This window comes from Chiloscyllium punctatum, chromosome 49 (genome assembly GCF_047496795.1).
Source record: "Chiloscyllium punctatum isolate Juve2018m chromosome 49, sChiPun1.3, whole genome shotgun sequence".
NCBI classification, from domain to species: domain Eukaryota; kingdom Metazoa; phylum Chordata; class Chondrichthyes; order Orectolobiformes; family Hemiscylliidae; genus Chiloscyllium; species Chiloscyllium punctatum.
In genome coordinates, this window is record NC_092787.1 from 56,708,943 (window position 1) to 56,736,049 (window position 27,107).

The following is a 27,107-nucleotide window of genomic DNA, read 5'->3' on the forward strand; positions in this document are numbered from 1 at the left end:
TGCCGATTATGTTGAAAGCGATGTCAAATGTTATACACTTTAGTAAGCCATCCATCACACAAATCGGTTTGGGGATTGACTGGAAAGAACAATTTCTCAATGACTGTCAGATTATTTATCTTAGCGCTGCCTTGCTGTGACATGTTAATGTATTTCAATCACGCCTGTGGCTTCTGTGTTTGCAATGTAATCGAAGTTGTAAAACCACAAGGCTGAAATCAGCAGTATGTTTTAGTCATCAGTAGTAATGAATAGCCGTTGCTGTAATTAAGTCTCACCCTGCCATCGATCATCATATTAGATGGCAACATTTTTGATTTCTTTGCTTAATTTGATTGTTTCAATATTTGTAAATACAATAATTAATTTTTGTTCCATGTGTGAAGGATTACAAAATGTCATGCCAGTTTGAGAAGAGAAATGAGACTCTTTCATAATTTTTTTTCTTAATTTCTTACAGATAAATAGAGTCAGAAGGAATCAATTCTTTCACACATTTTTGTTCTGTGTTATATCCATCAACTGACTGCATAAATTGAAAGAATACAAACCACCAAAATGGGCTTTAAATGGCACATTTTAGTTTGTTTCATCACTGCTATTTTAGTGGAACAAACCCATGAGGGACTTATTAAGAAAGTTATTAGACAGAAGAGAGACATTTTGCAGCCAAAAGAAGAAAATATCACTTTACCACTTGGAACACAGCCTATAAACTTCAACCACGTCTACAACATCAACGTTCCTCTTGGCTCCCTTTGTTCAGTGGACTTGGAATCCCCTGACGGCATTGCAAGACCCAAAGCTGACTCCAGTGACCAACACATAGAGCAGACAGTTGATGGTGAAAATCAAATTGTCTTTACTCATCGAATCAACATCCCACGTCAGGCCTGCGGCTGTGCGGCAGGGCCAGATATCCGTGACTTGCTCAACAGGCTGGAGACATTGGAAAATCATGTATCCTTATTACGTGATCAGTGTGCTAATGGAGGATGCTGCGGAAATGGTGCACAGCAAGGAAGAGGTATGAAAGGAGCAGCTACATGGTATAGTTAAATAATTGTGGGTGTATATATACAATGTCTGTGACGTTATCTGGGAACAATACTGCATCTATACTAATTACATTTTTTTATTATAGATAGTTGGTATACAATATATTTAATGTCAAATTGTAATTTATTCTTAATACCTTACTTAGCATATTGAATAGACAAATTGCAATGTCTGAACAATTAATATAATTAAAGCCTTCCAGTCTTGACTGCCTACTTTATAGATGTTGTATCTTACTCTACGCTAACAAATATCTGTGCTTAGGTCGTATTGATGTAAAACCTTTCTGTGGTGCACATGGAAACTACAGTACAGATAGCTGCGGCTGTTTATGTAACCCAGGCTGGAAAGGAGAAAATTGCACAGAACCTGACTGCCCAGAAAATTGCAATGAAAGAGGCACCTGCATTAATGGCAAATGCTTGTGTGAAGAAGGGTTCACCGGTGAAGACTGTAGCATCGAAGTAATCTGCCCTAATGACTGCAGTGATCAAGGCAGGTGCATAAATGGAGTCTGTCATTGCTTTAGTGGTTACACAGGAGAAGACTGTGGCCAGGAGTTGTGTCGATTTGACTGTGGTGAATATGGAACCTGTATTAACGGAGTTTGTGTTTGTGATGAAGGTTATACAGGTGAAGATTGTAAAGTGAAGCTCTGCCCTAACAATTGCAGCAATCAAGGTATTTGCATTAATGGACAGTGTGTTTGTGATGAAGGTTTAACTGGGGAAGACTGTAGTGAACTAGCCTGTCTCAACAACTGCTATAATCGTGGCCGCTGTGTGGATGGAGAGTGCATCTGTGATGAAGGTTTTACTGATCAGGACTGTTCAGAAATTATTTGCCCCCATGATTGTTATGATCGTGGACGCTGTATCGAAGGGGTATGTTACTGCGATGAAGGCTTCACTGGTGAAGATTGCGGGGAGCTTGTCTGTGTAAATAACTGCAGCAACAATGGTCTCTGCGTCAATGGACAATGTGTCTGCAATGAAGGCTACACAGGAGAAGACTGTAGTGAATGGGCTTGCCTGAACAACTGCCACAATCGTGGAGTCTGTATCGATGGGGAATGCATCTGCAATGAAGGATTCACTGGTGAAGACTGTGGTGAAGTGGCCTGTCCAAATAATTGTAACGATCGTGGACACTGTGATGATGGACACTGTATATGTGATGAAGGCTTCACAGGAGAAGACTGCAGTGAGCTCCTCTGTCCAAACAATTGCAACAATAATGGTCGTTGTGTCAATGGAGAGTGCATCTGTAACGATGGCTACACTGGAGATGACTGTGGCGAATTAGCTTGTCCAAACAACTGCAACAACCGAGGGCGCTGTGTCAGCGGCCAATGCATCTGTGAGGAGAGCTATTCTGGAGAAGACTGCAGTGAGCTGATTTGCCCCAATGACTGCTATGACCGTGGGCAGTGTGTCAACGGCCAATGCATCTGCGACGAAGGTTTCACTGGTGAAGACTGTGGTCAACTGGCCTGTCCGAACAACTGTAACAATCATGGCCGCTGTGTCAATGGTCAATGTGTCTGTGATGCTGGTTTTACTGGTGAGGAATGTGGTGAGATGGCGTGTCTTAACAACTGTAATAACCGTGGCCGCTGTGTCAATGGTCAATGTGTCTGCAATCCAAATTACACTGGTCTAGATTGTGGAGATCTGGCCTGTCCTGCAAATTGCAATGATCGTGGGAGTTGCGTGAATGGTCAATGTGTCTGTGATGAAGGCTACATTGAAGAAGATTGCTCTGCTGGTAAGTGACACCAACTGTTTCCTTCCACTTGGTTTGTCACAGACAACTATCAATTTCTTTCAGGACCACCTATTTGTCAGCTTTTATTACATTTTCAAACAGCAATGTTGGGCAGTAACTCATTGCATTCAACTGTGCTTTGCTGTTTATTATCTGCAACATGAAAAGGTTATGAGTTCTATTTTACTTGTCAAAGATTTCAAATTGCTATTGTTTCAAAATCTAAAATGAAATTAAAGTCACAGATTTCCATTCATTCCCAAACTATTTTTCTGCAGTTATTTTTAACTCATTCTTTCATGGGACATAGACACCATTGACAAGGCCAGCATTTGTTGTTCAGCCCTAGAACTTGTTGGTTTGCTAGGCTAAAGCAGGTAGTAGTCAATATCAGAGTGGTGCTGGAAAAGCACAGCAGGTCAGGCAGCATCTGAGGAGCAGGAAAATTGACGTTTCGGGCAAAGCCCTTCATCAGGAATGAGACAGGTGGTACTTAAGGATCAACTACATTACTGTGAATCTAAAGTTAGATGTAGGTAAGAGAAGGGTGGCAAATTCCCTTCTCAAAAGAAGAAATTAGTGAGCAAGTTGGAGTTTCAACAACACTATGACAGTTTCAGAGAATAGAATAGAATATACTTTATTGTCATGTGTACTCAAGTACAGTACATCTTAGGTACAATGTACCTAAGTAAAAATCTTAGAAACAAGATGAGGAATAAAAAAGAAAAGAAGTTACATTACCTTGTAATGATTAATAGTATAAGTTAGAAATAAGACATTGTTTAAAGGATAAACATTACAGTCAGATAAACAAATTACAAATAAACATTACATTGCAGTAGCTCAGTGCAGGGGCTTCCATATATGGTCAGAGCAGCCTCACAAGCACTGACTGCCTGTGCCAAACAATCTCTGCTCTGCTCCAGCCCCCACCCACTCCACACTGCTCCAGGTCTCCAGCCCCCACCCACTCTGCACTGCTGCAGGTCTCCAGCTCACTCTGCTCCAGACCCTACCCACTCCACACTGCTTCAGGCCTCCAGCCCACTACCCTCCAGCCCCTACTCACTCCACACTGCTCCAGGCCACCAGGTCCCACCCACTCTGCACTGCTCCAGGCCTCCAGCTCACTCTGCTCCAGCCCCTACCCACTCCACACTGTTCCAGCCCCTACCCACTCCACACTGTTCCAGGCCTCCAGTCCCCACCCACTCCACACTACTCCAGGCCTCCAGCCCCCACTCACTCTGCACTGCTCCAGGTCTCCAGGCCATTCTGCTCCAGCTCCCACCCACTCTGCACTGCTCCAGGCCTCCAGCTCACTCTGCTCCAGCCCCCACCCACTCCACACTGCTCCAGGTCTCCAGGCCATTCTGCTCCAGCCCCCACTCACTCTGCACTGCTCCAGGTCTCCAGGCCATTCTGCTCCAGCTCCCACCCACTCCACATTGCTCCAGGTCTCCAGGCCATTCTGCTCCAGCCCCCACCCACTCTGCACTGCTCCAGGCCTCCAGCTCACTCTGCTCCAGCCCCCACCCACTCCACACTGCTCCAGGCCTCCAGCCCACTACCCTCCAGCTTCCACCCAGTCCGCACTGATCCAGGCCTCCAGCATGCTTCACTCCTCTCCTCAGTTGCTCCTTGGTAAGTTTCCTTATCAAAACCAAAACATTTTAAAATCTTAGCAAAAGAAGAGCAAGAAAGAGGGGTCTGGAAATGCAGACTGATTGACAAACCTTGGGCTGAGAAGCCTAAACACTGCCTCCTCTGCTGCTGCCATCTTGAGGAATGTTACCTTTGCTAAGAGTAGTTTAGTTCCAGATTTTAGTCATTGAATTAGGTTCCATCAGCTGTCTGCTGGGCCTCTTGAGTCCAGCGATTTCTACATTACACCACTATCCTCCCATAGCTTTTAGATATTGCTTTTGTTTTTAGGTATGTAATAGGACTATTACATATTAGGTATGTAATAGGACTATGCCAAAAGTAGTAATATATATTTAAATGATCCTAAGGTAAAAATCACTTAGGTAAGCAATTGAATTGCTTACTGTCTGGTTTTTAATTGAGGAAAAAAAATGTCCATGCGAATCCAAGAGATTTTTCCATACGCTTGATAGATCATGCCTAAACCTCTGCAGTTCATAAATTCAGGTTATACAGAACGGAACGAAATTTGAGCTGAATTGTCTTATGCTATCTCCAGTTAATTTGCTGTTAATAGTTAACCACTGGCAAAATAATAGCAAAGTTTATTCTCTGCAGTCTTCTTGTCTGGTATGTCCAGAGATACATGATTTAACCTAAATAAATGGGATAAATGATCATTTTTCTCATTCCTCCGACATGACATATTGATTTGCCATTCTTTTCGGTCAAACTTATTTGTTTCACAGTCATAGAGATGTACAGCATGGAAACAGACCCTTCAGTCCAACTCGTCCATGCTGACCAGTTATCCTAACCTAATCTAGTCCCATTTGCCAGCCCGTGGCCCATATCCCTCTAAACTCTTCCAATTCATATATCCATCAGATGCCTTTGAAATGCTGTCATTGTACCAGCCTCCACCACTTCCTCTGGCAGCTCTTTCCATTCACGTACCACCCTCTGTGTGAAAAAGTTGGCCCTTAGGTCTCTTTTGTATCTTTCCCTCTCACCCTAAACCTATGCCCTGTAATACTGGATTCCCCCACTCCAGGGAAAAGACCTTGTCTGTTTATCCTATCCATGCTCCGAATGATTTTATAAACCTCTGTAAGGTCACCCCTCAGCCTCCGATGCTCCAGGGTAAACAGCCTCAGCCTGTTCAGCCTCTCCTGATAGTTCAAACCCTCCAACCCTGGCAACATCTTTGTAAATCTTTGCTGAACCCTTTCAAGTTTCACAACATCCTTCTAATAGGAAGGAGACCAGAATTAAGCGCAATATTTCAACAGTGACCTAATCAATGTCGTGCATAGGCGCAACATGACCTCCCAGCCCCTGTACTCAATATTCTTACATTTATCTAAATTAAACTCCATCTGCCACTCCTCACAAATTGGCCCATCTGATCAAGATCCCGTTGTACTCTGAGGTAACCTTATTCACTGTCCACTAAGCCTCTAATTTTGATGTCATCTGCAAACTTACTAACTATACCTCCTATGTTCACATCCAAATAATTTATATAAATAACGAAAATTAGTGGACACAGCACCGATCCTTGTGACTCACCACTGGCCACAGGCCTCCAGTCTGGAAAGCAACTCTTCACCACCAACCTCTATCTTCTACCTTCAAGCCCCTTTCTTACATTTTCTTCCTTTTTTAACTTAAACCTCTCTGTCGATTGTTGCTGCTGTATATCAGTTGAGTAAGTATGTTCAAAGGAAGGAATGTCTCAAGATGCTGATTTTCTTTCCCCACATTCTTGTGTGAGATGAAATCTTCCATCCATGGCTCATTCTAGTGAGTTTCCTCAAAGCTACACATAGTTCTAATATCAGTCAGAGTTGGAAAATAAGCCAGTGAGTTTTAATGGTCTATGTTTGGAGCAATTTGGAGGGGAGTCAATGATCTACTGTGTTTATGTGAGACTATTAATCCAAAGACCCTTGTAATGTTCTGGGGACCAGGTTCAAATCCTGCCATGGTAAATGTGGAATTTCAATTTAATTTTAAAAATCTAGAATTAGGAGTCTAATGGTGGCAATGAAAAGCCATTGTCAATTGTTGGAAAAACCTATCTGGTTCACTAGTGTCCTTTAGTGAAGGAAACTGCCATCCTTACCTGATCTGGCTTACATGTGATTTCAGACCCACAGCAATGTTCTTGACCCTTAACTGCCCTCTGGGCAATTAGAGAAGGAGAATAAATGCTGGCCTGGTCAGTGATGCCCTCATCTGTGAATGAATACAAAAAAATTTGTTGGGTTCTAGATATTGATAAAACAATATAAATGTGAGAGTTACACTCTTTGGAGTGTTATTGGTAGATTTTGAAGTATTCTTCTTAGAACCCATGGAATTAAAATGTGGGATTTTACCACCAAATGTACACACCAAACACAATCTCCTGGATCACTAACTCTATCCTAAGCATTTTCCCTCATCAAGAATGAAACATGCCCTAATCTCACAGTAGTTGAGATTTCACTGTCTCATTTGAGACAACTCACTTCCAAAACATAAGAGACAAATGACCAGAATACTATTTGATCAAATTAGTCTTTATTGCTAAAATCCCTAATCCTTTCCCTTACTGGATTTCTCTTTGATCTTTTTAGAAGGAATTGATCATCATAGGTTTTGCCTGGAATCTGTTCCATATATTCAGTTCTGTGTTCACATTTGAATTTAAAACAAAAAATTGCTCAAATCGAAAATATCCATCCTATCTCTGTCTTCTCTAAAAGTACAGATTCTCATCTTCTGTGAGTCTGTCTTCATATTGAAGGGCACCAAATATGGAGTTGCCTTTGTCATTCTTCTTTGGTCTTTTTCCATACATCAGAGCCAAAACGACATGGAGCAGGACTCTAGTGAACCAGGACACTAGTGAACCAGATAGGTTTTTCCATCTGGAATGTATGAGCTGAATTAACTGAGGTGGTCAAAATGGGACAGATTGTGTAAGAGAAGGATTTGCTATGGGAGAAGGAGCAGGGGGTGACACTAACTGGATGGCACTTTCCAAGAACCTGTACAGGCAAGATGGGCTGAAGAGTCACGGTTGATGTTATGACTGTTATTTTATAAGAATACTGACAATCTACACAAAGTTAAATGAGAGAGTTCCGTCCCCATGAGCACGATATTTCTAGAAAACATAAGCTAATTTGATTTCAACAGACAGGTCTGTTTGCAAACAACATATCATTAAATGATTTCAACTGGTTTTAAAATGAATAATGGATCCAAATTATCTTCATTTGAAATTAAATTTGTTGCAATCGCTGTAACATTTGAACATCCTATGCAGCAAAATCTGCTCAGGTATGCTTAGAGTCATTGTGTCATTGAGTCATGCAGCATGGAAACAGACTGTTCGGTCCAAACAGTCCATGCCAAACATAATCCCAAATGAAACTAGTCTCACCTGCCTGCTTCTGGCCCACATTCTCACTAGCGTTTTGCCTAATTTCTACTTTTAAGCACTGAGTCTTTGCTCAAATTTAAAAGTTCTGATCAAATTCATAATTGGAACCAGTGTAAGATTATATTTATTTTATTTGTTGAGTTCAAAATGTTACCACAGGACTTGTTTTTTTCCTACAGTTTCTCCCCCCAGGAACCTAAAGGTCACTGAAGTGGATCCTAAAACTGTGGACTTAGAGTGGTATAATGAAGTGCGAGTAAATGAATATCTTATCACCTATGCTCCAACTACCCCTGGTGGTCTACAATTGGAAATAAGAGTACCTGGAGACCAAATGTCATCCACCATCCAAGGGCTAGAGCCAGGACTTGAATATTTAATCAACGTTTATGCTATCCTTAACAACCAGAAAAGCATTCCTGTCAGTGCCAGGATAGCAACACGTGAGTACTGACAGTCTCTGAAAGAATGTCTATTTGCATATTTTAGCCTGTGAACAGCAAACTTATCTGTCTGTGACTTGTTAATCACATCGGTGCAAAGAAGCTTTTTAATAAACTTCCATTAACATGAGAACAATGTGAGTTGTTAATTGGGAGAAAGCAAATTGACGTCCCAGGCTGAAAGTAAATAAGAAGCAATAAGTGTGACTGACAAAATGATATTGTTGGCAAGTAATGCTTTTTTTTTCAATTAAAAAGTACCTTAGGCATTTGAGCTCTAAACATAAAATAGCAAATCTGCTGAAAATACAGATATTTAAAATGATAATAGATTTATTTTATAAAGAAATTTAAATTTACCTATACTTTGCTATCCACCTTTAAAATCATGTTTTGGATGTTAATGTTTGGAGATTTCAAGCGCATTTATAGACAGATAGAATATAAGTTACTTATTATCAACAGCAACAAGAGGCCTTATCCCAGTAATTGGGAAAATTACCCAGAACTTTATCATTGGTGATGTAGACATCTGTTTGTTGTCGCATTCCTCACTCTTTGGCTTTAATGGAGGCCATTTGTTTTATGTTACATTAAATCCATCAATTTCTCATTTGGGTTCTTCAGTCTTGATGCAAGCTCAGGCCAGCCGTCATTGCAACTGTTAAACTAAGTTTATTGTTACACTGTTTTTGATAGTGTCTCTATGGAGCAACATGCTCCAAGCTTCACAGACTCCAACATCTTAGTAAAACACTAACACACACTACTACTGAGCTCACAGCAATATTCCAGGCTACTTCAGAGGCTCACCTACATATTAATCAAGCCTTGTCTCTATGAAAATGGTGAATATATCCATTAAAGCCGTGGGGAGATAACTTTCATAAATAGTCCAGTGAAGTGTTTACTGACAATAAATTCTATTCACCTACAAATCCAAATGTTCTTAATTCATCTGCTTCAACAAATTGACATTTAGTCATTAAGGGATGTTAACTGATTTTAACTGGCCAGCAAGTGTTAATAGCAAAAAGCAATATGACAGGTGGAACTTTCAGGACATGTACCAAGAAACTCACACAAAGTGCATTGCCAGTAATTAAGTAGCAGCTGGTGGAGCAGTAAATAGTGATGAAGATAGTCTTAGAATGGAGGCTATAGACGAGTTGGTCAGTTGGGCTGATTTGTACCAAATGGAATTGAATCCAGATGCGTGTAAGGAGATGCACTTGGGTAGATTAAAAAGGCAAGGAAATACATGAAGAATGGTTGGACCTTGGGAAGCACTGAGGATCAGTGAGATCCGGTAGATCAGGACAGGTACGTAAAGTGCTTAAGAAAGCGTACAGAATACTTTTGCTATAAATTCTGTGTTTTATGGTCCTGCTCAACAGCTACCAGATGAAGAAGCAGCGCTCCGAAAGCTAGTGCTTCCAAATAAACCTGTTGGACTATAACCTGGTGTTGTATGATTTTTAACTTTGCCCACCCCCCCGTCCAAAACCAGCTCCTTCACATTATAGAATACATGCCTTATTAGCCAAGGCATAAAGCTGAAGAGTAGGAGGCTGTGTTGGAACAGTACAAAACATTGGTTAGACCACAGCTAAAGCATTGTGTGTAGTTCTGGAATCCTCATTATGGGAAGGATTTTATTAAACTGGAGTATGCAGAGATGATTTGCAGGATGCTGCCTGAACTGAAGAGTGCCATTTATGAAAAGGGATTGGATAGACTGTGCTGTAGAACTCAAAGTCTATAAGCCACAATGGCAGCACTGAGTACACTCATCCAGTTACAAAGAGCTAAATTGAAAGATTGCTTTGAACTGCACTATTATATAAAGAAATGGTTCTGAAAGAGTTATGGTTGAACTGTATTGAGATTGACCCAATTTGTTGGTGTCTCACAGCCTTTGATAGAGACAGTTTAGACTTGCAAATGCGCCCAAAAGGTACAGATATATTCTGTACAACTCCTGAGAATCCTTAGTGCCAAACATAATGAATATAAACTATAATATTGTTATTATGTAGTAAATCACATTTTAAAGTAAGACAAGTGCCTTAGACTCTGTTTCGACTCCCCAGTAGTCCATCCTCTGCCACTAATAATTAGACAAGCCTGAGATTCAGCATAGAAACACAACTGGTGTCAGCAACCTACCCGAACAAGAATGGGGACTTGATCTGAAAAAAAAACAAAGGCAATAAAATATCTAAACTAATTAATCTGGAGAACATCATAATTACTTTAATATTGCTGCTTCTATTTTAGTGTCTGAGACAGTGACAGCAGACAGAGAATATCAACATCGCAGCTTCATTCACAATGATGTTTGTTCAGAATATGAGAAATAGACAAACCTTTTTTTCCAGCTAATTCACTGTTAAAATAGGAAGTTAATCCTAAAGTAAAAGATAATTTTTAAAACAATCTGAAGAAGTGGTTATCAAAAAGTAATTCTGAGGACTCATTTGTGCTAACAAAATATATTTACCTCAGCAAGTCAAATTCTTGAAAACTGTTGATGTTAACGATTTATATGAAAGAGAATTACTCTTAGGCTTTTAAAAATACATTCAATCTGTAGTCCTGCAATATTTCATTTAAAAATTGATTATTGTTGGATAAGTAGCTTGTTCTAAATTGATAGTATTCATCAAGTTTGCTGCAAGCAGCTATTTTGCCAATGTCAAATCAGGCCATGCTGAAATTTGCATGCCTACTTAAACCACATTAAAGTTAAAGACTGTTGCTTGAAGCTGGTCCTGTTCATAACCTGTAATTGTTCTGAGTGAAATTATCTGTTTGACGTAAAGCTTCAGCTTTCTAAACTTTATTCCTGCCTCCCTGCAGATCTACCCACACCAGATGGTCTAAGATTCACGTCCATCCGTGAGACCTCTGTAAATGTGGAGTGGGAGCCTTTGGACATTGAGGTTGATGGTTGGGATGTCATTTTCAAAGCTCCAGTAAGTCAAATGATATAAATAGAGGGTCACAAAATTAGAAGGTGTGGCAAGTGTATGATTGATTTCTTATAAAGTGGACCAAATTAATTGATAAATTCTGATAATATTATTTTCAATTGGTTAATTTTGGATATTTTGTTTCATGTGAGAAAAGATCTTGAATCATTTTTGTGATCTACTATATTTGTGAATCAAATGTTTATTCCTTAGTATGCCTTTCTTTGGTAATTACATCTCCCAAATTTTATGACTGATCCAGTTCATTTTCTGGTCAATGATAACTTCCCAGGTAAGGGAGGATTCAACAGTGATAATGGCATTGAATGTCAAGGGAAGGCAATTATATTCACTCATTGTGGAGATGGCTGTTGCCTGGCATCTGTATGATATGAATGTCACTTGCCACTTATGAATATTGTTTCGAGCTTGCTGCATGTAGAAAGAGACTATTTCAATATGTCAGCTGTCATAAATGAACTTAAACATTATGCAATCTTCAATGACCGTTCCCCTTCAAACCTTATAATAATGAAATGTCTATCCTTAGAAACTTCTACAGTAATGTCCTGAGACTTCTTCAGTGCAGAAATAGCTGCAAATAGCCCCTAGGAATGTTACAACTATGATTCAATCAGCTGGGGAAAAGATGGCATTTTGAAAATTAACTCTAATGAGTTGTGAGAAATTTATTTTTACCCTTCCATATCAGCTGTTGGTTAGTTGGTAGCAATTCCAACTCTGAGTTACAAGGTCACGTATATTCAGTCATATTCCTGAATTTAAGTATAAAAAGCAAGACTGATATTCCAATGCAGCACTAAGGGAGCATTGCACTGTCAGAGAAACCATCTGCCAATTTGGGTGGATGCAATAGATCCTGTGGCACTACTTCAGATAAGATTAGGGGAGATAACTCCAAAGTCCTGACCAATATTTACCCTAAAATCAACATCACAATGACAGCTTATCTAGTCACTATCACATTGTTGTACAAAGGGGCTTGCTTTACGCAAATTGGCTGCCATGTTTCCTACTTCAATAGTGACTACACTTCAAAAATTATTTCATTGGCTATAATGTACTATGAGGCATCAGGTACTTAGTGAGGGCTGGGGAGGGGAGGTTGAATTTATTGAGAATGTCACTATGAGGTGAAGTAATACACACATACTCAGGAGTACACTGTTACAAACATAAGATCAGAGAAAATAGGAGCACGCCATTCAGTCTTTCAAGCCTGCTCTGCCATTCAATAGGATTATGGCTGATCATTCAACTCAATACCCTGTTACTGGCTTTTCCCCATATTCTTTTTGACCTTAGATCTGTATCTAGTTCCTTCTTGAAAATATTCAATGTTTTGACCTCAACTACTTTGTGTGACAGAGAATTTCAAAGGCTCACCACTCTCCAGGTGAAGAAATTTCTCCTCATTTCAATCCTGAATGGTTTACCTAAGATACCTTAGATGATGTCATTGCAGAGTAATGGAGCAGTACCAGTATCTGCTGATATAACTGTAATTAATCATACAGCTTTCAATTATACATGCTTCTGAATGATCTTAGCTAATCAAGGCTTTCTTGCCCACAATGAATCAACATGACTAACTAAAAGGGAGTGCAAGAAGCAACTAAAGTAGCATGAGGGACTGGTGATCACATCTACAGACTAATTACCATGAAATAAAGATGGGGCAGTTTGAGGATACTCTGGTGCTGATGTCATTGCACACAGAATGTGGTGATGTCTGCAATGGATTATGGGAGAATCCTGAAGTCTGCCAGAGCCAGCTGATATCACCAGCCCTGTCTGTACCGGTGGGCATTTTGGTGCTTGGTATAATTACTTTGAATAATGCAAGTTTTCCTTCTCTATGTTTCCCAATGCATTTCAAGTTGGGAGGTTTCTGACTGGCTAATACTTTCGAAAGTTCACTTGCTATCTGAAGTAATTCCACAGTATCCCATCACCAAGTCACCATTTATTTACACATGGAGAGTCCTTGACCCTGATCCAGCTCCCTCAGAGCCAGCTCTCAGACTGAACAATAACTCTGACACTCCTGTTTTTATCTGCCAGCCAAGGCTCCCTGATTGGGTCTGTTAAACTGGCCCAATCAGGGAACTCATATTCTATGAAGTCTACACGGCTGACTTTGTCACAATCATTGTACCATCTTAAATGTACCTGTCTCCAGGTAAATTCATGGAGCACCCCTATTAAAATCACACAGTGAGCAACATTTTATCCCCAGGCTTGGAATGGGCTCCTGAAAACAGTCCTAACTTCTGGCTCCCACCCCAGAGAGAACTTGCTGCCCAATGAGATATTCCATGCTATTTGTCTCCACTGATTTTAATATTACCAATAGCAGTCAATACCTGATCAATGCGGCATTCCCAACCCATCCTCATCCTTCAACTCGTAATCTCCTTCAGTCAGATATAAACACTAACGTATCATCAAGATGTTGAAATATCTTCATTACAATATTGTCATATCACTGTCATATTTATTTATTCACTTGAAGTGTAGACAGCTGTAAAATATTGGTACATCTGTTACCAAAAAATGCATGACTAACATTTACATTTTCAACTTTTACATGTTGTAACAGATGAATGTTACAAGAAATTTTCTTTCATCAAATTTGCCAAGGCGTGGCTAACATGATGACTCCAGAAAAGGATGACAATTGTCAGATATTGGGATTGACTAAGTAAGGAGAGTAAGCCTTCAATAGCTGTGGGATTAACTAGAGGACACAGCTATAAGATGATTGAAGGATGAGAACTATTATGAGGAACCACTAGTTGAAGCAACAATCAATTAAGATTTAAAATGGGCAGCCTGAGAGGGTGGTTTAAAAAATTAATAACAGTCTTCAAAAAGGAATTGGATAAATATTTGAAATACAGGGATATCAAGATGAGCATGAAAGAGAGGAAAAAACATACACACAGGCACAGAATTTATAGGCAGAAAGATCAAAATATTATACAAATGTGATAAATGGAGCGTCGATAGGCTTGAATAATAAGTCTCTGCAGGTGATCAAAAGTGTCAGATAGTGTGAGTAAAGTGTCAACAGCTAAATAGCAAGTGAAGGGATGATCCATTGTCCGATTAATTGAGACAAAGAGATAATTACAAAACATTAAAAATAAGGTGGTGCTGGAGACAAACCAAATAGCTAGAATAACATGATAGGTACAAGAGTCACATGCCAAGGGTCTAACCCAAGTAACATATAATCCAAAACTATTCAAACTAATTAAGGTAGAGAGATCATAACAAGTTATCGAGGTGATGGCAAAAAAGCAGGACAGTAAGGAAGATTTTACCGATACAGAACAGTATGGTAGGGTTACATGAACCCAAATTCAGATTATGGGTCATTCCTTCACTTGCTTTGCAGCTGTTAACACTTTACTCACATAGTCTGACACTTTTGATCATCTGCAGAGACCTATTAATCAGCCTATCGATACTCCACTCACACCATTTATATGATCTTTTTAACCTCTCTGCTTATTGATCTCTCTGCCTATGAATTCTGTGCCTGTGTGATTTTTCTTCACTTCACCTGATGAAGGAGTAATGCTCAGAAAGCTTTTGATTTCAAATAAACCGGTTGGACTACAACCTGGTGTCGTGTGACTTCTGACCTTGTCCATCCCAGTCCAATACCAGCACCTCCACATTATGAGAAAATGGGGACGGTGCTTATGATCTGATGGTGGTGCATTTTGTGTTGAGACCGGAAGATGTAAACCATCTAACTGAAAGCTGCTGTATCTTGATCTAGCAACACATTTTACTCAAATAATTGCAGAGGACTTGAAGTTCGTAATGGAAATGGAACAAATATATAAGTGGCAAGTGACAAGAAATTCAGGGTCACACTTCTGCCTATATTCAAATGCAACTAACTTAAATTCTGATTACATCTTGTTTTTTTTAAACTTTTTAATGCAAATTGGACTCTAAATTTATCTCCATTGGACACAAAGCTTATTAACATCTCCATACTAAACAATGGTTGGTGGTAATAAACTGGGGTGGCATGGTGGCTCAGTGGTTAGCACTGCTGCCCCACAGCTCTAGGGCCCCATGTTCAATTCCAGCCTCAGGTGTCTGTCTGGAGTTTACACATTCTCCTGGTGTCTGTGTGGGTTTCCTTCGGGTGCTCCGGTTTCCTCCCACAGTCCAAAGATGTGCAGATCAGGTGAATTGGTCATGCTAAATTGCCTGTAGAGTTAGATGCATTAGTCAGAAGGAAATGGTTCTGGGTGGGTTACTCTTCGGAGGGTCGGTGTGGACTGGTTAGGCCGATGGGCCTGTTTACACACTCTAGGGAATTTAATCTAATCTAAAGGAGAATATGTTGTAAAACAAAACCAGATGGAGCTGGAGAAATTCAACAGGTCTGTTGTGAGAAAACCAAAATAATGTTTTAAGCCCAGTGACCCTTTGTCAGAACATCTTGTAAAATCTCAATGAGCTCAGCAAAACTGTTACAAAGAGGAATCAGATCAAATTCTGTTTTTCTCTTCACAGATGCTGCTTAGGTTTTCCAGTAGATCTTCAGAAAGCACAGAAATGTGCTTTTATTTCAGTGATTAGTAGTGATATAAATTACAATTTGACATTCTTAAATCTGCCTATATTCTAATCTGGACTAGGTAACAAATCCTTTTCTAAACACAAACCCAACTTTAAAGTAAGTATGGTAAATCAGCCACAAACTTGCCCACTCATCTATCCAAACACACTTGGTTTATTTTATTGCAATGGATAGCATTACAAAAAGCCGTTGATAAATTCATACATTCTCCCCATGTCTGTATGGGTCTCCTCCAGGTGCTCCAGTTTCCTCCCACTGACCAAAGATGTGCAAGTTAGGTGGATTAGTCAGGGGAAATGAGGAGTAATAGGGAATGGGTCTGGGTGAGATACTCTTCGGAGGGTTGGTGTGGACTTGTTGTGCCAAATAGCCTGTTTCCACACTGTAAGGATTCTCTGACTTCCCCATGCCTAGGGGAAATAATGTGTAAACGCCATGGGTCACTCACAGATCACCTTTATGTTTCCCTGTGTAAACCTGAAATATTGTTTTACCTGCAGAAAGAAGAAAATGGAGAAATTTCCACCAGCCTGAAACAGCCTCAGGTATCATTTGTACAGACTGGTCTGGCTCCAGGAGAGGAGTATGAGGTTAGCCTTCATGTTGTGAAAAATAATACCCGTGGCCCAGCAGCTAAACAAAGACTGACAACAAGTGAGTAAATTTAAATGTATTACTTTTCAACTCTGCTTGACTAGCTTCTTGATTGTATAGCCATCAATCTGAGTCAACTCAAGAATGACTTTCTATTAAATGCTGAGCTGATTAATGAGGACTTGAACTGCTTTATTTCTAGAAAGATCCTTTTCTTGATTCATGATATCACGTTAAAGAAATGAGAACAGAATTAGAGCTCCAATGCTCTTTGATCTGCCAGCCAATTATGAGGTGCCTAATCTTCTACCACAGTTTCAGTTTTGTGCCCTGAAATAACTAAACAGAGGCCAGCATCCTGTCACCAAGTCACCCTTAACTTACATGTGGGATGTCTTTGACTGTGGCACAGCCTTGGCAAAGGGCAAAAGTGAGGACTGCAGATGCTGGAAATCAGAGTCTAGATTGGAGTTCTGCTGGAAAAGCAAGGCTGGTCAGGCAGCATCCGAGGAGCGGGAAAATCGACATTTCGGGCAAAAGACCTTCATTAGGACTAAAGGCAGAGAGAGATAAATGGGAGGGGATGGGGCTGGGGAGAAGGTAGCAAAGAGTACAATGGGTGGATGGGGGTGGGGATGAATGTGATAGGTCAGAGAGGAGGGTGGAGCAGATAGGTGGGAAGGAAGATTGGCAGGTAGGACCAGTCATGACGATGGTGCTGAGCTGGAAGGTTGGAACTGGGGTAAGGTGGGGGAAGGGGAAATAAGGAAACTGGTGAAATCCATGATTGATGCCCTGGGGTTGAAGTGTTCTGAGGCAGAAGATGAGGCGTTCTTCTTCCAGGCGTCGGGTGGTGAGGGAGCGGCGGTAGAGAAGGACCAGGACCTGCATGTCCTTGGCAGAGTGAGAGGAGGAGTTGAAATGTTGGGCCACAGGGCGGTGGGATTTATTGGTGCGGGTGTCCCAGAGATGTTCCCTAAAGTGCTCTGCGAGAAGGTGTCCAGTCTCCCCAATGTAGAGGAGACCACATCGGGAGCAGCGGATATAATAAATGATATTGGTGGATGTGCAGGTGAAATTTTGATGGATGTGGAACGCTCCTTTGTGGCCTTGGATGGAGGTGAGGAAGGAGGTGGGGGTGCAGGTTTTGCAATTCCTGCGGTGGCAGGGGAAGGTGCCAGGACGGGAGGGTGGTTTGTTGGGGGGTGTGGACCTAACCAGGTAGTCACAGAGGGAATGGTCTTTGTGGACAGCAGAAAGGGGTGGGGAGGGAAATATATCCCTGGTGGTGGGGTCCTTTTGGAGGTGGCAGAAATGCCGGCGAAGGTTTTTGCGAAGGTTGGTCGGGTGGAAGGTGAGGACCAGGGGGGTTCTGCGCTTGTTATGGTTGGAGGGGTGGGGTTTGAGGGCGGAGGTGCGGGATGTGGATGAGATGCAATGGAGGGCATCTTCAACCACGTGGGAAGGGAAATTGCGGTCTTTAAAGAAGGAGGCCATCTGGTGTGTTCTGTGTTGGAACTAGTCCTCCTGGGACCAGATACGGTGGAGGCAGAGGAATTAGGAATATGGGATGGCATTTTTGCAGGAGGTACGGTGGGAAGAGGTGTAATCCAGGTAGCTTTGGGAGTTTGTGGGTTTGTAAAAAATGTCAGTGTCAAGTCGGTCATCATTGATGGAGATGGAGAGGTCCAGGAAGGGGAGGGAGGTGTCAGAGATGGTCCAGGTGAATTTAAGGTTGGAGTGGAATGTGTTGGTGAAGTTGGTGAACTGCTTAACCTCCTCGTGGGAGCATGAGGTGGCACTGATGCAGTCATCAATATAGCAGAGGAAGAGGTGGGGAGTGGTGCCAGTGTAACTATGGAAGATGGACTGTTCTACGTAGCCGACATAGAGACAGGCATAGCTAGGGCCTATATGGGTGCGCATGGCTACCCCTTTGGTCTGGAGGGAGGACTCGAAGGAGAAATTGTTAAGGGTGAGGAGCAGTTTATCCAAACGAATGAGAGTGTCAGTGGAAGGGTACTGTTGGGAACATCGGGAGAAGAAGAAATGGAGGGCTTGGAGGCCCTGGTCATGGCGGATGGAGGTGTAGAGGGATTGGATGTCCATGGTGAAGATGAGGCATTGGGGGCCGGGGAAACGGAAGTCTTGGAGGAGGTGGAGGGTGTGGGTGATGTCTTGAACGTAAGTGGGGAGTTCCTGGACTGGGGGGGTAGGACTGTATCGTGTTCAGTGGGGCAGGAGCATGCTGAGACATTGTAGAGTATCCCACCCTGACCCACTCCATACCTGTACCATTGCATTTCCCATGGCCAATCCCCCTAATCTGCACATCCTTGGACCATGGAGGGAAATTGGAGCACCTGGTGGAAACCCACACAGACACAGAGAGAATGTGCAAACTCCACACTGACCGAGGTTGGAATTGAATCTGTGCCCCTGACACTGTGAGGCAGCAATACTAACCACAGAGCCACCATGACCAACCTTCGCATAAACCGCATCATCCGCCAACATTTCTGCCACCTCCAAACGGACCCCACCACCAGGGAAATATTTCCCTCCTCACCCCTTTCCACTTTCTGCAAAGACCATTCCCTCTGTGACTACCTGGTCAGGTCCACGCCCCCCAATAAACCATCCTCCCGTCCTGGCACCTTCCCCTGCCACCGCCAGAATTGCAAAACCTGCGCCCCCACCTCCTCCTTCACCTCCATCCAAGGCCCCAAAGGAGCCTTCCACATCCATCAAAATTTCACCTGCACATCCACCAATATCATTTATTGTATCCGTTGCTCCTGATGCGGTCTCTTCTACATTGGGGAGATTGGATACCTTCTCGCAGAGCGCTTTAGGGAACATCTCCAGGACACCTGCACCAATCAACCCCACTGCCCTGTGGCCCAACATTTCAACTCCTCCTCTCACTTTGCCAAGGACATGCAGGTCCTGGTCCTACTCCACCGCCGCTCCCTCACCACCCGAAGCCTGGAGGAAGAACACCTCATCTTCCGCCTCAGAACACTTCAACCCCAGGGAATCAATGTGAATTTCACCAATTTCCTCATTTCCCCTCCCCCGACCTTACCCCAGTTCCAACTTTCCAGCTCAGCACCATCCTTATGACCGGTCCTATCTTCCTTCCCACCTATCTGCTCCACCCTCCTCTCTGACCTATCACCTCCATCCCCATCCCCATTCACCTATTGTACTCTTTGCTACCTTCCCCCACCCTTCTCTCTGACATATCACCTCCATCCCCACCCCCATTCACCTACTGTACTCTTTGCTACCTTCTCACCAGCCCCACCCTCCTCCGATTTATCTCTCCACCCTTGGGGCTCCTTGCCTTAAGCCCTGATTAAGGGCTTTTGCCCAAAACGTCGACATTTCTGCTCCTCGGATGCTGCCTGACTGGCCGTCCTTTTCCATCACCACTCTAATCTAGACTGTGGCACAGCCTTGTTAGTGTCAGCATCCAGAAAGTCACAATTTCATTTGTGAGTTTGCAGCTTTTATATATGTGCTTTTTCAGGATGGTCGCACCCACCTGAACTTTATGCATCACTGGACCTGACCTCAAGTCAACCCCTTGCCTATGCTGGGCCTTTCCTGTGGTCCTTACACCAAAATCCGTCTCCTGAAGTAAACTGTCTCTCTCACTTCATGGAATTGTGTGCTGGCACGGCATTCCTGACACCATTCCATCCTGCCCATTCCATCAGGCAGCCATTTTCTAATTGAAAAATAATGAGCCAATCAAGTTAAATCTCTCTCAACCAAGTTCAGCCCATCAAACTTGGGCCCAAGCCTTTTACTACAGTCACTGGTAACTTAACCAATTGATTTTCATATGAGCCCAGAACCAAAGTTGTACCCTTAATCTGTAAAGGTTCCCTGGTATAGATTCTCAGCCTAGCCGAGGTCTTGCGCAAACTTAAGGATTGGAGTTCTGACCGATCTTTGTAAAAGCCTGCACTTGTGATCACTGAAACAGCCATGCCTGTATCAACCTCCAGATGACCATTGGATGTTGCTAAGCAATTTAACTGTTCCAACCCACATGCAGGTGGACTTTCCAGGATACTCACTCTCCTGGATACCAGCCTATTAGTTTTCTTCGTCAGTTTAGGAATGGTCGGACTCTTTTACTGTCTCAAATCCACATCCCGGCAATAGCTACAATGGCTTGCCAGCCTGGATCCTGAAGAACATTTTTACCAATTGACCAAGATTTGGCTTTGTTTTGGAGTTTTGCTGTGGGCTTACTGAGAGTTCCTCTGTTCAGTTGTACTCTTTGCCTGAGTTAGGTTATGTAATGCCTTCACCCAAGTGGTGTCCCCCAGTTCAGTCGGACTGGCAATTTGTCCACTTCCATCAGAATACCCTGCAACTCATCTGTTCAACTTGTTGCATTTTCCAATGATTAAAGCTAGTTATAATGCCTGTTTGAAGTCCAATTGGGCTTCAACTAATAGGCATTTTTGCATGGTTATGTCATTAATCCTACATTCATTGCCACTGAAACAACTCCACAGAGGCCAGTAGCCCGTCACCAAATTACTTAAACATGGAAAGTCCTTGACTCTGGCACAGCCTCATCAGAGTCAGCACCCAGAGTGTCAGAATCTCTCTTTTATCTGTCAGCCAGGGCCAGTTTAAGGATCCCAATCAAGGAACTCATATTCAATGAGATCCATCTTGCTAACCTTGTTATAACTCCCATCTCCTTTGTTCCCTTATTGACCAAAAGTCCATCAGTTTCCAGCTTGGGGAAACTCAATGAACGAAGCAGCTACACTCCCTGGAGCAGAGAATCCCAACGACTAAAATCCATATACAAGTCATTTTACTTCAAGCTATTTTGAACCATTTTTTAAATGTTCTCTCCAACATATCTTTTTTAAAACCTAATGTCATTAAAGAAAAAGGATTTTGATCACTCAGTTGCAATCTATTGGTCCTGTTAATATAACCCACGAAACCAAGCCTTACATTGAGTTGTGACCATCAGCTGAGATGCTGCTTTATGTAATGCACTTGTGAGCCATTTAAACTGGAATATCATAAATCTGGGAGGCAACATCTGATACTCCATTTGTTTTCAAGTGAATTGAAACCAGGAATGCTATTGCAACCATAGAAGAAATGTAAAGGCTACATTAAAGCTCTCTTATCCTCTCCCTCCATTTTCTATATATAGATCTCAACCCACACAAACCCCCTTCACTCCTCAATTTCCTCCACTTAATTGGCCCCTGTTTCAACTTAACTTGTGATTTTCATGGTACCTTTCTGAATTGGTTTTTGCTCCTCACCCATCATCAGAATCATTTCAATGAGTTACTCTGCAAAGTGATGAAGTGGGCTCATCCTGGCACATTGCTTCCACAGCAGTGTGTGTCAGGAGCTCCTTTGTGAACAATCTTTTCAAGTGCATTATGGGTGAAGGTTGACACTGACCCATCACCAGTTATCACTCACTTCTGGGAAAATTCATACCATCATGCCCCTACTGCTGGCCTGGAGAATTGACCAGGCATTGCTTCTCTCAAGGGACAAAAGATATGACCAGGTCACCAGACCCAGGTAAAACTTCATAATGCATTGGAAAAGGATATACTTTTCATTTCATGCAAGGAAGTGTTTGGCATCAGCTCAGTGCCACAAGTCCCTAGAACAGATTCTTGATTGAATTGGAGATTGAAGGTGATTTTACCATGAGAAAGATTATGACTTAACAAAAATGTATCGAGGAATTAGTTTGGGGTGGAAAGGGTTGTTTAGTTGGAGGCAGGACTCTGCGGTAATTGGGCCATGAGAAACTGTTACATGAGCAGGGTTCAACACACAAAATGGAAACATCTGACTCTTCAAATTAAACAGGACGGATGGAGAGTCAGTGATGAGGGAAATGTTCGTCCTATTCAAACGTCATTGGTATGGAATAGATTTTTTTCAAAACTTTAATTTTTATCAATGAAACAAATGTTTTTCCATGCTATTGATTCCATTCCAAATGATGTAGACCCTGTGTAGCTTTATGCAGATCCCAAAAAGTACTCTATCTGCAAATGTTTCCAAATATGAGGGGGGAAGGCAAGGTCTTGAAGTGATGCTTATTGATCGTAATTAAAATTTCTTTCTTGCCTTGCCACAGCTATTTTTTGTGTGAAAATTAGCAGAGGCTGAGATGCAGGCTGTATATCATTATCTGTAGTATCAGCTCCATTTCTTTCAGCAGCAATCTCCAACATAACCCAATCCGGGCAGTGTAAATCCAGCTCCAGCAACTGTTGCCACTTGACGATGGTGAATTCTGACACTTTCTCCATCGTTACATCTATGCTATCCAAACAAGACCCTGGAGACCAAATGTTAGCACATCTGGCCATAAATGAAAGTTTGAGCCATGTAGTAATGTTCTATAAATGGAACAGCAAGCACCCATTTCATCGTTATAAATTAATAATTTCATGCCTCATAAAACTCTCCCAGCAGGAATAGAAGCTTCTGATAATTCAAGTAATCTGTTAATGTTATTTATTTTATTTGCTGTGTAAATTGAACAACTGGCACAGCTGACAGAGAGGTATGGGAATTGTCCAATCATTAACTTTTAATTCCGTTCTGGGAATGTAACAATATTTTAGGGTAAATTCTACTTAAAGTGGAACTTTTTCTCAACGTGGCTGTTTTCACAGGACCTTTTGGAACAAGATCATTTTACAAGATCATAAATCACACACATACGCACAACCCCACCAGATGAATCTTCCCAGTATTGGATAGTGAAATTGCCAGACCGATAGATTTAATTAGGAAAGAATGAGCTAATGCCTACCTGTCAGTTGTAATGAAGTGTTGATGTGGAAGAATGTTGGAGTGTTCAAATATCTGTAGAGTATATGTCTGGTCTTGTTCTGCACTCAGGGATTGTACCTGGCCTGGCCACATAATATTCAGCAAAATGTTATAGAGGCTTTACAGTGGAAATTATCTCAAGTGCATCTTACCAGATATTTTGCTTTAATATAATAGATTCAAGGTATATCTAACTTTGCAGCAGCTGTAAAACACTGCTGCCACTCATTTCCATACATTCAACACAAGATTTGATCGTCATAATTACTGAGAATTGTAAGTTTACGTTTATTCTACATATGATGCAGGTTTCTTTTACACATCATTGTGATGTTCTAACCTCAATTGATTTCAAAATATTACTATAAATCATGCAACACCTTTAAGAATGCAAACAGCTGTATTTGAAAGGAAATTGCTGGCTTAAATTACACTTGGCAATTCTTCACACAAGAAGGAGCCGTGGCTTTTAGTAAACGTATAACATCAAAAAGGCAAAAACAAAAAAACAGAAAATGCTGGAGAAACGCATCAGGTCTGGCAGCATCTATGGAGACTAAACAGAGTTAACATTTTGACTCTCGTGGCCCTTGTTCAGAAACGTTAACTCTGCTTTCTCTCCACAGATTTTGCCAGCCCTCCTGAGTTTCTCCAGCAATTGTTGCTCTTGTTTCAGATGTGCAGCATCCACAGTTCTTCATTATATTGGAAAAAAATCAGGCAAATAATCTTGTATCTTTCTTTGTCAAATGTATGCTGTTTCTCATATTCTCAAAGAGATTGAAGTCAGTCTGGCAAGACGGAGCCTCATCTGTAAAGGACGAGGTACTAGGAAGTGATCTTAGAAGGGTAGGTCAGAGAATTATGAGCAAGGAATCTACCTTTCACTTGTATGAATATAAAGGAATGGGAAGGGGTATCATAGGAAAAGGTAAACAGAGAACTCTGGAAATTCTACTTCATGCAAAGTGATCAATTTGTGGAGGAGCTTTCCAAAGTGAATGAGTGAGGACTAAAACCGAGAAATGATTCGAGACACGATTGAATCTTGCAAAGGGATTACTCTAGCTTCTCTCTAAATAGATGAATTAACCTGGATTGAATGGCCTTCCTCTTCATAATTATACAGTAAACTGAAATGATTTGGTAAGAAGTTAGCAATGTACATCTGGCAATGGAAGTTAAAATCCATTCAGGATTTTCAACATCTAAGTTTTAGCTCAGAAATCATCTTTTATGGATAGGGATGCTGGCCAAGTGGAAATTAACCTAAAGCAGTCCCTCTAGAACTTTAGAGGTATTTTGCCCTTTCTGTCATTGTCTTGTTGTTTATGATGTACAAAATATCAAAAACATAATTTAAAAGCGACAAGCTTTTCATTAAATTCAATAATGATAAACTGCAGATAGCTTTGGGCTTTACATAAATACTAACGTACATAAGCACATACACCGGCACAGGAACAGACAACAAATACTTTGAAATTTAGAAGATTTGGCAGGCACTTATTTGTATGATACTGGAAATTTTATTTGCAAGATACTTATGGAGGGAAGAATTAGGAACTATACGAAAAGGCATTGTGACATTTTTGACCAAAATTTATTGGAGTGGAAAAACTCCCACCTATATGCCATTAATTAGATATAATCATGCACATATTAGCAGAAAAATATTTTGTGCCCCAACTTGTTAGAAATGCATCCTGACAACAGCGGCAGCAACGAGGCATCTGGGTGAAGGGCAGGATTAACGTAATAGCTTCTTTACAAATAAGATTAAAAGACTGAAATAAATACACTGATAAGGGAAATGAATTAGAGTGTATGAATTCAATTTCAAATCAAATGCAAAAGAGAAATAAGGAGAGGAGAAGAAAGTTTAAATTAAGAGAGAGAAAAGAGACAGAAAGGGAAAGTGTGAAAATTCTGCATTTTTAAGGTTTGAACAACAATTCACTACTTAATTGAATATGATTCAACATTCCTGATTGCTCACTGTCTGGAGGCTGATTAAATATTATTAACAATTAGTTATGACAGCTACTTATAGAAATTTGAAAAGTGGTAGCTTCTACTAGGTAAGGGTTAAAGCCAACCCATAAATAAATAGAAACTACAATTTCTTCTTGCTTTGAATCCCGATAGTGCAAAAAGAGATCATTCAGCCTATTGGGTCTGCACCAATGATTTGAAGAGCATCCCACCCAGAACCAGCTCCCTCACCCTCACTCTACCACCATAACCCCAAATTTCTCATGGCTAACCCACCTGGCCTGCACATCCCTGGATATTATGGACAATTTAGCTCGATTAATACACCTAATCTGTACCTCTTTGGATTTTGCGATGAAACAGGAGCACCTGAAGCAAATGCACGCAGATACTGGAAGAATGTGCAAACTCCACACAGTTACCCAAGGCTAGACTCAGACCTGGGTCCCTGGCACTGTGAGGTGGCAGTGCTAACCACTGAGCCACTTTGCCACCCTTTTAGCTTAATACGTTCAGATGAAATACATTTGCTCATTATTTTATGCTGACATGACCCCAGCTAATGTTATTAAAGGACAGGTCAGATCCCAGGTTTGACAGATAATATTTGATTGATTTTATTTAACAAAGCTGTTTTTCACTGAAACACAAGTACACATGACTGAAGATTTGGTTTTAACAATACAGTTTACTTTGCAAATGAAATTATGATAAAATAGAACAGCTATCAGACTGATTGTTCAGTAATTGGCTGGGTTTGATTTGTCCTGCTTTTTGTGTGCAGAACATACTTTGGCAATTTTCCACATTGGCATGTAGATGCTAGTCTTGCAAATGTACTGGAAGAGCTTGGCTACGGGAGCAGAAATTTATAGAGCACAAGTCTTCAGTAATATTGCCAGAATTTTGTAAGGGCCCATGGCCTTGCAATATCCAGTGTCTTCAACCATTTCTTGATATCATGTAGAGTGAATCAAATTGGCTGAAGACTATTATCTGTGGTGCTGGGTAGATTAGATTAGATTACTTACAGTGTGGAAACAGGCCCTTCGGCCCAACAAGTCCACACCGCCCCGCCGAAGCGTACCCACCCATACCCCTACATCGACCCCTTACCTAACACTACGGGCAATTTAGCATGGCCAATTCACCTGACCTGCACATCTTTGGACTGTGGGAGGAAACAGTCAGTCGCCTGAGGTGGGAATTGAACCCGGGTCTCCAGCGCTGTGAGGCAGCAGTGCTAACCACTGTGCCACCGTGCCGCCCAGGGTACTGTTGGAGGAGGCCAAGATGGATCATCCACTCAACATTTCTGGCTGAAGATTATTGTGAATGCTTCAGCCTTGTGTTTTGCATGAATTGTTGAGCTCTTCCATCATTGAAGATGACGATATGATTTATAGAGCCTTCTGCTCCAGGGAGTAGTTTAATTGTTCACCACCATTCCTGACTGGATGTGGCAGGACTGCAAAGCTTAGATCTGATCTGTTGGTTGTGCGATTACATAGCTCTGTGTATCACTTTGCTGCTTATGCTGTTTGGCATACAGGCAGTCCTGTTTGATAGCTTCACCAGAGTAGCCTAATTTATTTTTGTTTGCCCCTGGCATGCCCTTCTGTACTCTCCATTGAACCAGCGTTGATCCACTGGCTTCATGATAATGGTTGAATGGGTGAATTCCAGGCCAT

The 27,107-nt window shown here is 41.5% G+C and overlaps 1 protein-coding gene across 23 annotated transcripts in view; it reads left to right on the forward strand.

The window, feature by feature from the left end:
• tncb (tenascin Cb) overlaps nt 1–27,107 on the forward strand; it is a 366,196-nt gene that overhangs the window by 262,689 nt on the left and 76,400 nt on the right. For all 23 annotated transcript variants that reach the window (XM_072565497.1, XM_072565496.1, XM_072565492.1 and 20 more), the window contains 5 exons: nt 461–1,027; nt 1,324–2,826; nt 8,092–8,355; nt 11,218–11,333; nt 16,464–16,617. In XM_072565497.1, the coding sequence (XP_072421598.1) occupies nt 559–1,027; nt 1,324–2,826; nt 8,092–8,355; nt 11,218–11,333; nt 16,464–16,617 (2,506 nt within the window). In that variant the 5' untranslated portion in view covers nt 461–558. The remainder of the gene's footprint in view (nt 1–460; nt 1,028–1,323; nt 2,827–8,091; nt 8,356–11,217; nt 11,334–16,463; nt 16,618–27,107) is intronic.